Source organism: Cebidichthys violaceus, unplaced genomic scaffold (genome assembly GCF_023349555.1).
Source record: "Cebidichthys violaceus isolate CVI_PGR_0920_01 unplaced genomic scaffold, fCebVio1.0.p SCAF_23, whole genome shotgun sequence".
Taxonomy (NCBI): Eukaryota; Metazoa; Chordata; class Actinopteri; order Perciformes; family Stichaeidae; genus Cebidichthys; species Cebidichthys violaceus.
The window spans coordinates 9,829,459-9,841,950 of record NW_027176406.1 but is presented as its reverse complement, the minus strand read 5'-3'; the positions used below and the strand labels follow the sequence as shown (position 1 = coordinate 9,841,950).

General features: G+C 44.0%; 1 protein-coding gene across 2 annotated transcripts in view; it reads right to left on the bottom strand.

Moving 5' to 3' along the window:
* tnrc6c1 (trinucleotide repeat containing adaptor 6C1) overlaps positions 1–9,542 on the bottom strand; it is a 36,549-nt gene extending 27,007 nt beyond the window's left edge. For both annotated transcript variants that reach the window (XM_068718848.1, XM_068718849.1), the window contains exons 1-3: positions 9,440–9,542; positions 3,957–4,060; positions 3,112–3,133 (exon numbers count right to left, since the gene is read on the bottom strand). In XM_068718848.1, the coding sequence (XP_068574949.1) occupies positions 3,112–3,133; positions 3,957–4,019 (85 nt within the window). In that variant the 5' untranslated portion in view covers positions 4,020–4,060; positions 9,440–9,542. The remainder of the gene's footprint in view (positions 1–3,111; positions 3,134–3,956; positions 4,061–9,439) is intronic.
* Positions 9,543–12,492: the final 2,950 nt, after the last annotated feature.

The following is a 12,492-nucleotide window of genomic DNA, read 5'->3' as shown; positions in this document are numbered from 1 at the left end:
GGCACCACACAGGAACTGCCTGACACACACACACACACACACACACACACACACACACACACACACACACACACACAATTTTAGGGTACTTTGTAGTTTTGGTCCAGGCCAAAGGGGGAAGAATATACATTTTACAATACATGTGTGGGAGTGATTGGGATCATTCGGGCTAGACTTCAACATTGCTTTCCTAACTTTTTAAAACAAAATGTAACAAACAAACGAATAAAATAATAAATCCTTCAGCAACTCGGTAAAAAAAATCTATCATCGATACCTGATCCAGCTATTTGAGTCAGCGTCTGCTCGACATCGGTATTGGTGGATCCCTACTGCTAAGGAAGAAAAGAGGATCTCATACGTTACTATTACAGGAGGATGGTTGCTGACTAGTGGTCACGATATGTTTCACTCATTTCTAATGAAGAACTGTCAAAATAGGTAGGACACGAGCTCAACACACCTCTGTTTCAACTTCTTTTCACACTCATCCTGTTACAATTAGCCAAAAAACATCTACAGATCTCTAAGAAATGGATTAAATAATAGTTCAGCCTTTGTTTGTGCTAAAATCACATATCTACGATCATAACATCCCGTGGTTGGACCGTTTGGCTTTCAACCCAAATGCACCAGATTCGTCTATGACGCGAACAGACATCCTCCTGTTCAGGCGGCCTCACTCTTGTTATTTAGTCTTCTACAAAGTTCAACAGCTTTCACACCGTCGTACCAGGTTAAGTGTTAAGTGTGCACCCTTATAGGTATTTCGGTATCTGGAGGAGAACGTGCTTCGTCTGCTAATGAAATTCATAACATTCTCAGTGAGGGTTAGTGAGGCAGAGAGCGGTCTGTGTCGTGTTTGGGAGTAGCGATGCTCGACTGTATGAGTAAAACCATATGTGTGTGTTATGTGCTGCTGGTGTTTGTCCTATAAGGGGACTGGTAGAGTGAGAGTGTGTCTGAGAGGTGAGCCAGTAGAAGTATCCTACAAAGGGCCCCCTCAGCTGTGCCGGCAAACAGGAAACTAGCGAGCATTCTCACAGTTTCGCATGGCTCCGTCTGTTCCTTTTGCTCTCTCGCCTGCCCTTTTCTAGTTCTCTCAAGTCGACCGAAGGCACCGTGTTTTAGCTGCAGCCTCCCTACACTTTGCACAAATGTAACGACTACAATTTAAACCCATTTCTTTTCCTTCCAACCCACCTTCTTCTGCTCCCTTTTCCCTCCTGCTGGTCCCAAAGTGGGCCTCTCTGCTAGACTAGACAGGAGGTGGTGTAGTGTTACTATGGCGCTCAGGGTCTTGCTGGAGATCTCCTGTGTACGGATGCCTGTTTATTCAGCCTACGCGCTTGCAATGCTCTCCTAATTAGTTCCCAGTGTACCCTTCATTAGTAGCGGATACAATCTGCCTCTTGATTAGTCACTCATTAGTCCAAAATAGGAATTTTTGACAATATATTGTTTTTATGGCGAGTGAGCCATTAGTCTACAATCACTAAGAATAAAGTAACAGTCACATCTCTGGCATCGCAAAACAATATTTAATAAATATTCTTTGATTCGAGATTTTAATTAAGAGCCTCTCTGACGGAAATGTATTTGTGGTGAAACAATAATAATCACCTTCTTTTTAATCTATTAGTTGTAAAAATCCTATAAATAATCACCAAGTAGGAATTCTGTAGGAAGGCCTACAGGAAACAAACCAAAGCGTCACATGGACACGAGCATATCCAAGTACGAAAATATGTACAATATGCTAAAAAAAGTCAAACTTGACATTTAACGGGGTGAAGTAAAATGAGGTCATGGCACATCGCCCTTTTGAGCAGCAGCCAAGAATATAACTGTGCATATCACATCCTAGTTTGAAGAGGGGGAGAAAAGAGTAGTATATAGGTCAATTTGTGGATGCTGTGAAACAACACAAAGTAGATAAGAGACAAAGAGAATGCTAACGCAGCCAAACCCAGATCACATTCATTAGTGCAGCATACTGTGAGGGGCTGAAAGTGACTCGGACGAGAGGAATACAAGGTGGGGGGCACCTCTGTGACACTGCAGCCTCATTAACTCATCTTTCAGGGAGACGGTGGGAGGTCGAGGCACTGACCCCCGACGGTAGAGTTCACAGGAGTGTGTACTAAGAGGAGAACTTACTCCTTTTTACTGTTCTAAACAAAACTGGCCACCACAACTCACACAAACACATTAGTGTGAACACGAAGGCAGCGTAATTAGGTGTCCCCTCCGCTTGCTGCCATTAAGGCCATGCTGCCAAAGTCTGCCACAAGCTCTAATCAGATTTCACCCCGCCTATCGCTTACTAGACATTAAGTCCCATCTGCCGGCTTGTCTCGACCAGGAGATCTGCTGCTGGGCGAACTGACTGTCCAACACCCTCTACCCGCCTCTCTCTGGTCATTAGGAGCACTGGCTTGGGGAAACAAAGTGAAGAGTGGGTTCTGCAGCTGCCACAGAGCAAAACCTGCAAGCTAAACACAATCTTCACTTCAGAAGTCCCCCTTTCGGTCCACTTTTATTCGCCTCTTTTTTTAAAGGTTTGTTTCGTGGTTCTCTCGCTCTGTTTGCTTCTCTCCTGGGGTTCCTCCTCACCTCTACCCTCCTAGGTATGCTGGAGGAGCCCACGAGGAGGCCTGAGGAGCAGCTGTACCATCCCCCTGCTCCTTATTAGTCTTGTATGGGCACCTGGCCTCCATTTTGGCTCAGGTAGTACGAGCCACCTGGCTGCTGCTAATATTTCCAGTTAAAAGATGTTTTACTATAATAAAAAGTAATGCTTCACAGAGGGAAAATTGAGGCTCTGAGGCACAAAAATAAAAAGCAATCCTGCAGAAGAGTTATTCATCTAATTAGGAGGATACAAACTTTAACACACCCACTCAATGAGTCTCCCTACTGTTTGAAAACATCGTGTCACAGACTCATTGCAAGGTTCAAGGCAGACGTATATTTTTTGCCTGCATTGTGAAACGTTGTGCTATTGCACCTGCAGCACGTTGTAACACAAAGTCATATTTACATTAAAAGAAACATTTAATTAAACTAAATTAAATGCATTTTAGTTCAGCCCAAGAAGCCACAACTCACCTTTGGTTCTCTGTTCTGTGGCCTGAGAAAAAGAGAAAGAAATACATTAGCCACAGAAAGTCAACTCATAACTTATAATGACGCAATAAGCACCTTTTATAAGTGAACATTGTGGCTATATGTTAATGAGCCGCCAACAGTTGCATTGGCTGGCTCTCCAGCTGCACGACAGCACTGGAGCGACTAGCCGGGGCAATCGGAACAAAATGTTCAGGGACTGTTTTTTTTTTTTTGCTCATCTATTGAAATGCTAAAAGGTTCACGTTCATTCCTGCTGCTCGACAGGGTGAGCGGGTTCACTGGGCTCGTGGCTGTGGGAGTGGGAGTAAAAGAGATAGCACAAGCGGTCCCCTCATACATTACGAACATACATCGACATACTTTCACCGGCACTGACGAGAGGGTGTCGAGGATACATGAAACGTGTTACTAAGAACAGCTAGCAGGCAAACACTGAAAACAGATGACCCACTGAAGGAAAAAGTGAGGAGGAGGAAGGGTAGAGGTGGGGGGTGGGGGGTAAACACAAAGACGACAACTACATAAAGGTCTGGTTAACGCTTCTTGTGGAAAACACACACGACAATATGCACGTGCTCAGTATGCATGTGATCGACGTGATGTAACTCCTGAGCTCAACGAAGACTTCACCACCTAACAGTTAAAATAGTAAAGATGGCGGCATCTGAGATTAACGGAGGAAAGGGGAAGTGGAAGTACTGTCTCCGGTAGCTTTTCTTGTCATTGGTGGTGGGATGCTGGCCATGCATGAACGGTGGGTTAACAGTATTTTACCACGTTGATTAAACGACGGGCAGAGGCAATTCAAACTCCCACAAGCTCACCTTTTTCTGAGCAGCTTCTTTCTTTTTCTTCTCTTCTTGTTTTTTCTTTTTCTTATCTTCCATCAAATGGTTCTCTTCTCGTGTTTTTTTGCTTCTTCTCACAGCTTAAATACAAAGAGAGCGAGAGAGAGAGAGAGAGAGAGAGAGAGAGAGAGAGAGAGAGAGAGAGAGAGAGAGAGAGAGAGAGATAAATGAACATGGTTTTATCCCAATTACCAACTGAGAACATGAACATGAAGTGGTTTGCAATTTCTTAGCTGCATTGTTCAGTTGTATTGTTGCTCTCCAAGGTAAAACCAGTGTCGTCAATAGCTGCTGTTGTTCACAAGATCACATGCGTAGAAGAATGTGGGTTTGTTTTGCACTTTGCATTTTAAGATGGTTTCAACTGTGCACATTGTGCTTTGGTTTGGTGGTCTTTGGGGTTGGCTCTGGAAACCATTAAGGAGGCCTTGCAGGTCTAGTATAGTGGGGTTCAATGAGCAACAGCAAGGGCAACGGGATCCCAACACTCCTCCCAAGTCTCCAACCCGACCGGGTTATAGTCCATCCTACGTCATTCATACCCGCTTCTGAGAGGAGAAGTGTTCACAACAGAGACACACTGTCTGAAAACCACCTGACGATGCCTCGTAGTTTAATGTGCAAGTGCACCCAGCTGAGAGCTTTATCTATCCTAATCCTCCACACAGGGAAACAAATAAATAAAAGCTGGAAGCTGGGTTTTTTTAAATGACTGAGGGAAGTGGAACAAGCTTTACATGTGAAATTAAAACCATCAGCCTTTTCTGCTACCATGCCTATGCTGCTGCAGGCGACAGCGGTGTGTGCCACTGCCTGGAAACAAGCGCTCCCCGAGGCCCCGGTGAACCGCCAGGTGCAGACAGACAGACAGACAGACAGACAGACAGACAGACAGACAGACAGACAGACAGACAGACAGACAGACAGACAGACAGACAGGCAGGCAGACAGGCAGGCAGACAGACAGACAGACAGACAGACAGACAGACAGACAGACAGACAGACAGACAGCGCCTTTACCACCGCGCTAAAATCAGTTTGATTGTGGAGGTTCAATAATAGAATTGGAAATACCAGAAGAAAGATGAACTTATACCAATATTTTAGGATGGCAAAAACATTTTCTTCACTTTAATGAAGAAAATAGGAAACTCAGAAAGCAGAAACACCCTTAGTGTTTAAAGAAGTCAAGTAGGATGCAACCTAAATGCCTCTAAATGGATCATCAGTAACATGCAGTGTAGTCTTTGGTACCATTTCTAAGACAGTGGTTTAAATTTGAAAGCTCAGAGATCAGACCCCACAATGTTTCTTTATCTTTTTAATTTCATCTTTAACACTACGGTCACACGTGGAGAAGCTGTTACCCAGTCAGGTAAGTCAGGAATCTACCAGGAGAACTGCTATTATTACATTTGTTCAAGGGAAACCAGTGCATTCTGTTTTCTGAGGATGTTAAGTAACACCGTTAGTATAAAGTATGAAGCATCATTTCAAACGGCCAATCAGTGACGTGTAATCACATGCTGAAAGAAATACATAAATAAAGAGGAAACTGGAATCTCTAAATGACCCAGCTATGGCAACAAAGGTTTCAATATATTTTTGATAGACATACTTTATATTTAATTTCGTTGGTGTGAAACAGCACCAACCATGGCTGTTCTGAATGAACTGTAGACCGATGGAGTTCAGTTCAAGAACAAAGTCATCCATCAGTGCCAACAGATCCAAATACGCAACAATCAATCCAACAAACAACAACCTGTGACTAGTCGTTTCAGTTTGAACTGCATATTTTGCCCAGCTTTTAATATTTTCACTTTAACGTATTTTAAAAATAGAAAACGTAATCAGCAAGTATCAACTGAAACACACCAGCGATATTCTCAGACTATCCCTCCCTCGCACGCCAGGCCTCCGGGCCGGCTCGGCACACATGCCTTCAATGTTTACAGGAGCTGAAAAATGAATTCAGCCAACAAACATGCAGCAGTCCAGGCCTGATGGTTCAAAAGATCCTCATGATCATGATAAATAGAGCCTCTTTATCACTGGACTGGAGTTCAGATTGCGAGCATTAGATCAAGTTGTTGGGAGAATGCTTCGGCACACAAACAAACCGCCTCCGTCCCATTCACCTTATCTGCATCATCATAAACACTTATTTTTACCCTCAAGAGGCTGGATATGGAACCTGCCGGTGCAGCTGCCGTGCTAAATATAGCGGGTGCTGCTCCTTTCAAAGGCATCAGTGGGGCTTGTGTCATGTAGGATCAGAGGATAAGAGAGATGCTCCGGTTAATGTGAGCTGCTGTCGGCCTCCGACCCGGATGAAGAGCGAGAGGGCCGAGCAAAGCGTCAAAATGATTACAGTTTAAGAAACATTGGGTCCCAGAGCAGGACAGAGAGAGTCTCTCTCTCAATGAGAGCTGCCATGTCATTTCCAAACATCTGCCTGGATTAGACAGATGTGCTGGCTGATGGTGAGATGCAGTAATGGTACCCTCCTGCCCTTTTGGGTGCCGCAGCATCTCTAGAAATATAAGGGCACTTCTATCTGAATAGGCATGAGACGTCATTTTAATTAAACCATTATTTAAAAAAAGATAAAGACTCCCCCTCTACATTAATTATGATGACTTTGAAAATAAAAACCAATTCCAAGGAACCCTTTAATTAAATGTAGATAAAAACATAATAGTGATAACATAAAGTATAAGTCAATAAAATGACGGTTATCATTTCAGGTTTACTTGTAGCAGTGTGCCGAGCTACATCAGGAGCAGCCATTTGTGGCGGGGAAGCTCAGCTCGTGTGGATATGAAGGAGGTAGGTCAATGAGCTCAGCTCTGTTGTGGAATTACACCCTCCTGTCAGAACAACAGGATTAGAGCTCGGTGTCCCTCTGAAAACCAGACAGACACTCACTCTGCTGACAAAGGAAAACACACAGTCTGACTGGGGAGATACCAAGGACAGCCTAATATGAGCGAGTGTTAAATTTGTAGAAAATGAAGCAGGAGAGGACGGAGAGTCGATGCGCGCAAGGTGGTCTTGTGGACATGTAAATGCCGAGCTGCCCCACATCGGAGCGATGACGATGAGAGGGATGCGATTGCTGGGGCTGCTCTGTGTGAGAGATGGGGGAAGGGGTGCTAGACGGCAGTCGCTGGGCACAGAGCCAGGAATGCCTTCGCTGCTGCGAGCCAAACAAGAGCCCTCGGGAGGACGCTCGCTAGCAACCGCAGCAGCAGCAGCCGCCACAGCTATGGCACAATGTGCAGCTCGCTCTGCTCTCGCACTTCAGGGCAAGACAAGCTTTTTTTTTTCGATTTCAAAAGCAAAACCACAAATGCACCGCGAAAAACAAAACGAAAAGCAAAAAGGCCAAATTAGTCAGCTATACCTTTGAAAATCATGTGAAGGTTTTTAAAAAAAACTGCTTGGTACGCACTAACAAAGTCCTCTGCAAAGAGGATTGCGCTCTCTAAAGTACTTGAAGCTATTCTCAGTGGGGTCATGTTAATGCTTTCTGACCTGAGCTAACGACAAGGAAAAGAGAAACTTATGCTGCTATCCTGGAACTCTGAACAGGCCCCTAAAATAACTTGTATGGACACAGTCCAAAAAGGGCCGCCTCCAGTCCCAATGTCAGTTGTCTGCTCCAAAAGTAATGGGAACTCTTCCACATGCCCGGGTTGACAATTTATTGGTCCAGGAGATCAAAGGACGTCCCTAACAAATGTCTTTTTGAACTCCAATCACTCAGCTTTCTCACAGTTTCCGCATTTGACTTCATGAATTGAAAACAAATCAAGAACCTGTGTGTAGTAATAGCCTGAATGAATGGAGATCTCACATAAGGCTGAGCTGCAGTGTTGCAGATATATATTTCTACAAAATATATAGCAACTATCTGTCTAGCATTTAAAAACCAACACGGGATGTATAAAACTAGCATCCAAACTAACTTTTTCTATAAAGTCAAACATTTCTTTGACAGCAATAAACTGCTTTACGCGGAATGCAAGCTCATCATTTCCACTGAGGCCTCCAGCTGAGCATCCGATCACTGACACCAAACAACTCGCCAAAACCAAATGACACAACCTGGCAAAGCGCCCCTCGGCCCGCTAAAAAAAAAAAAAAAAGCCATCGAGTTTTGAGCCGAAAGTGAGGCTGTGACCTAAAGCCTTATAGTAATCACCGTATTTAGTGGCCTGTTTTTGTTATCAAGCCCCCTTTGGCGCCTCTCTGTGAATACACACTGCCTCTTTCAGAAGCTTGGGTGCTGACTGGGGGGGCCCCGGACCCAGCAGGGAAAGAAAAAAAAGACCCCCCACCCCCCACACACCCCCTTTTTCCCCTTTAACCACCACCATCTCTTCATCCCTTTGCCAGGCCCAGACCCAAATTAAGGACTCTAAACACATTAGTAAAACCAGCGGGCCTCAAAGCTTACGTCAGCCTGCCCTCTACATGCATCAGGGTGCTGCTGGCATTCCCAGTCTCTGTACACACTGGCTTTCTCCTTTAGGAGTGTGTGCCACTGCAGGAGCTGCAGCAGGAGGCGGGCAGTGATGTGTTCGTCTCTATGGTGAAGGGAATACAGGAAGCGATCTTTAGATGCAACATATCTCAAAAAGGTGTGACATGAGTCTTCAATGCTTAAAACTGTGGACTGGCATGTTTGATTTCCAATACGCACAGTCTTTAAAATATATGAAGCAGTCCTGCAACAGCTCTCAAGGTTATGTCAAGGCAATGAAAAGGCACAGCTAAAAAAACAGCTCTCTAATCTCAGCATTTCTATTTTCTGCATTTAAAAAAGCAGCCTCTCCAACCTTTCTTGTTGTTCAATAAGTGAAAAAAAAGGATGCATGGGAAACACATATTCTTTGGTAAATACGACTGGAAAGGCGAACCGTACGTGGACGTGTGTACAGTAAGTAAACCCAGCTTGCTGATGCGTTCACTGTCTGTCAGCTGATGCATGTCGGATCCAGCTCGCTCTGCAGAGCATGTTGTGTGAGAATGAGCTGCAACGATTTCCATGTCAACTCCACTCCTACACACCAGTGCAACGGCAAAACCAATGTCTGCCCGAGCGACTACAAATACGGCAACTCGACCGAGCAACAACACAGGGTGCCCTTGAATCGCAGTAAGTAACTGAGGCCAGTGTTGCAGGTTAAGGTACAACTAGTCCGGGTTAAACCTACGAAATCCGTGCTAAGGTCAGAAACCAATGCATAAGGACCCGACAACTGCGATAAAGAGCCCTCGCAGCTAAAGAAAACATTGATGTCAAAGTGGGCTGAGCTGAACATATTTCCATTCCCTCTCCAGCTGCCTTATTTAAACTTCAAAATCACGCACATTTCCGAAAGCGGAGAAAAGCGACCAAAGTGCAAATCTGTCGTGCAAAAAAAAGGCGAGGGGTGAATAAATCCTACCATGAAGCGTTCAGGAGGTTTTCGTTGGCGGCGGAGCCTCTGCAGCCATTTTGTAGTAACTGACCGGAGCAGCAGCAGCTTCGAGACGGTTGAATCGGTGGTAACGACGGGAGGGGGGAGGAGCTTCACCGCGCCACGTGACCTTCAATAACAAAACAAACTGGTCCCCACTTCCCCAACGCTCCACCCACTCTCGGCGTTTCCACGACAACTGCAGCCCCTCCATCACGCCTGTGTCTCTCTCCAGCTCGCGGTTGTGTGGCCTCGTGCATCCCAAACCTCCTGCCTTCCTTACAATATATATATATATATATATATATATATATATATATATATATATATATATATATATACATACAGATAAAGAAGAAAGTTAGAAAGTGTATAAGTCGATCGTCTGCGTGTGAAACGTCTGTTCCTACGGGGATAAATACAACAGCGTTTCATTGTTTTTACACCAATAGAGGGCACAGTTTGGTGGTTTCACTTTTATTTCTATATGACATATATGTGCCAGGGTGATACCAAAGCAGTGGTGGAAAGTAATGAAGTACATTTACTCAAGTACAATTCTGAGGTACATAGCATTTCTTCTACTTCTACTTCATTACATTTCAGAAGGAAATGTTGACCTTTTGACTCCACAACAATTATGTGACAGAGCTCTATAATTACTAGTTACATTAATCACAGTATTTGTTAACGGTTACGAACGTTTTTGTCTCGTGACTCCTCACAAAAACAATGTCTACTTGAAGCCCACTTGACATGTTTCACCTTCGTGTCATTTTGTGAAGGGGCTGACTACTTCTTCCACGTCTGGGTTTCATTTTTATTTTGTGATCTTTATGTTCTGCCATTGTTGATGCCAAATGTTTGCACCATAAGCCATATCACCGTCAGGTTATGAAGGCCTCTGTAACAATGTTCAGACTATTTTCCTAACTCACTTAATCCTTTTAGGGCCGCGGTTGGCTGGTGGTTATCCTAGCCAGCAGGCCCGTAGTCACCTTGGCCATGTCAACAGTACCACTCATGGCTTAGAGACAGTTTAGAGTAGGCACCTAACCTGTATTTATATCTTTGTAATGTGGGGCGGAATGGAGGAAATCCCTGTGACATATGAAGAAGACATGGTGGTGGAGAGGAGTCCAGGTCCTACCAGTGTTTGATGGCACCTGGAAGTGTTTTTGGATCCATCCTCTTTATATATATTTTGCATTTCTTCATAGTTGTAATAATAGTGTAAAACTAATATAATAAATAATAATAAAAAGATACAACCAACAGCTTAAGCATTGACTGATGCATCAACATATTTACAGTATTTTCAATACACAGGTGGTGAAACCAGTCACTTCCTTTAATCAATATTTTGGTCACTTCAGAGTGAGAAATTCCTTCCACGCATGGCTCAGTGGAAACTTTATCTCCAGCATCGAACTGAGGAGAATCAAATAGGATTGGAGTGTGTCACCACTCAATGAGCCAGATCTGGAACTGAGTAAATATCCTCATCAGCAGACACGTAAGTCCACTCTAAATGAGACGCCAGTGGCATCTGATCAGGAAATGATTCTGAAAAACATCAAATGGTGAACACCCACAAGAAATTACTTTGAATCTGATTACAAAGCAGGGTGATCTCCACCGTGTGCTCGCAATTACACAACCATCTGTACTTGTGTCGAGGGCATATGGATTATGGTGCCACCCACATCTGGATAATCGGAGGGATATGCATTACTCCGACGGTGGCAAAACACAATTATTCAGTCTACAAGATGATGGAGTGCAAGAGGAGACGTGTGTGGAGAGGAGGGGAGGGGAGGCACTAATCATACACCGTGGTGATGAATCTTCAGTGTGTCATGGCAGTAGATAGATTACCTGAATCAATTTCGAACTTTGAGTGTTTTGTGTGTGTGTGTGTGTGTGTGTGTGTGTGTGTGTGTGTGTGTGTGTGTGTGTGTGTGTGTGTGTGTGTGTGTGTGTGTCTGTGATGTTTCCACAGTGACCACGTCCTGGGTGATACCGTCTTCTATTCGGTTCTATTCATAGTAATTGAAACATCTATTCAACGACATTGTGACTGCATTTATTTTTTATTTTTTTTTAGCTAAAATGCATCAGATTGTTATTTTGTGACTTGGTCAATGTTATTTCAGGAACTAATGCTGCTGTACATTGATGTCATCTCTACAGTATGTTGTTGCTGTGCTACATTGAAAACAGATTCTACTTACGCTGGTTGTGTGGTTGTTAAAGTGAAGTGGACTGTGACCACTGTGGGCATGGCATATCATTTCATGGCTCACTGGTAGCTATGCTCTTCCTCACTGTATTTCCATGATAAATGGAGCCATGTTTTGAGCCCCTGGATCAATATCCCACAAACACCTGTTATACATCTGTAGCACTCCAGTCAATGACCCTCTTAACACCACAATATCCACCACTGCCATTATAGATTTTATTTTTGAATGCACAATTTGTTTTTTAATACCCACATATAATATGTCACTATCACTATGAATCCTACTCACTGTATTTAGACATCTTTGCACGAACATACTGTACATACTCATCCAGTCCATGCATATTAAATCATTCAATATTTCTTTGCACTATTTGTTTTGTTTACAACTGACTTGGATATAGACGTTTTATTTCCTATTCCATTGTTGGTCGTTGGTGCTTTTTATACAGGCGAGGTGAGGCTGTGCTTTTGATGGATGTAGCACCAGTCCCTTGTGTGCGTTTGTGTGTAAGTGACAGTGGCAAGTTGTTAAAGAGAATAAAATCTGACCTGGCTGTCTCCACTCCGGCTGTTAGCAGCATTGATCTGTGAACGCAGGTCGATGTGAATCTGAGAAATGAAATTATGACCCTTGACAGCTGACCTGTCTGGTAGAGGGTAAAGTTCAACTGTCGGTCTGTTGCCATATCAGCCCGACACGCTTGGAAAGGGGAGGAGAGAGGGGGGTCAATCAAAGTGCCATTTAATACAGAGGAGGAGTCGGGTCTGGGAGATCTCCCAGGAGCATAGAGGC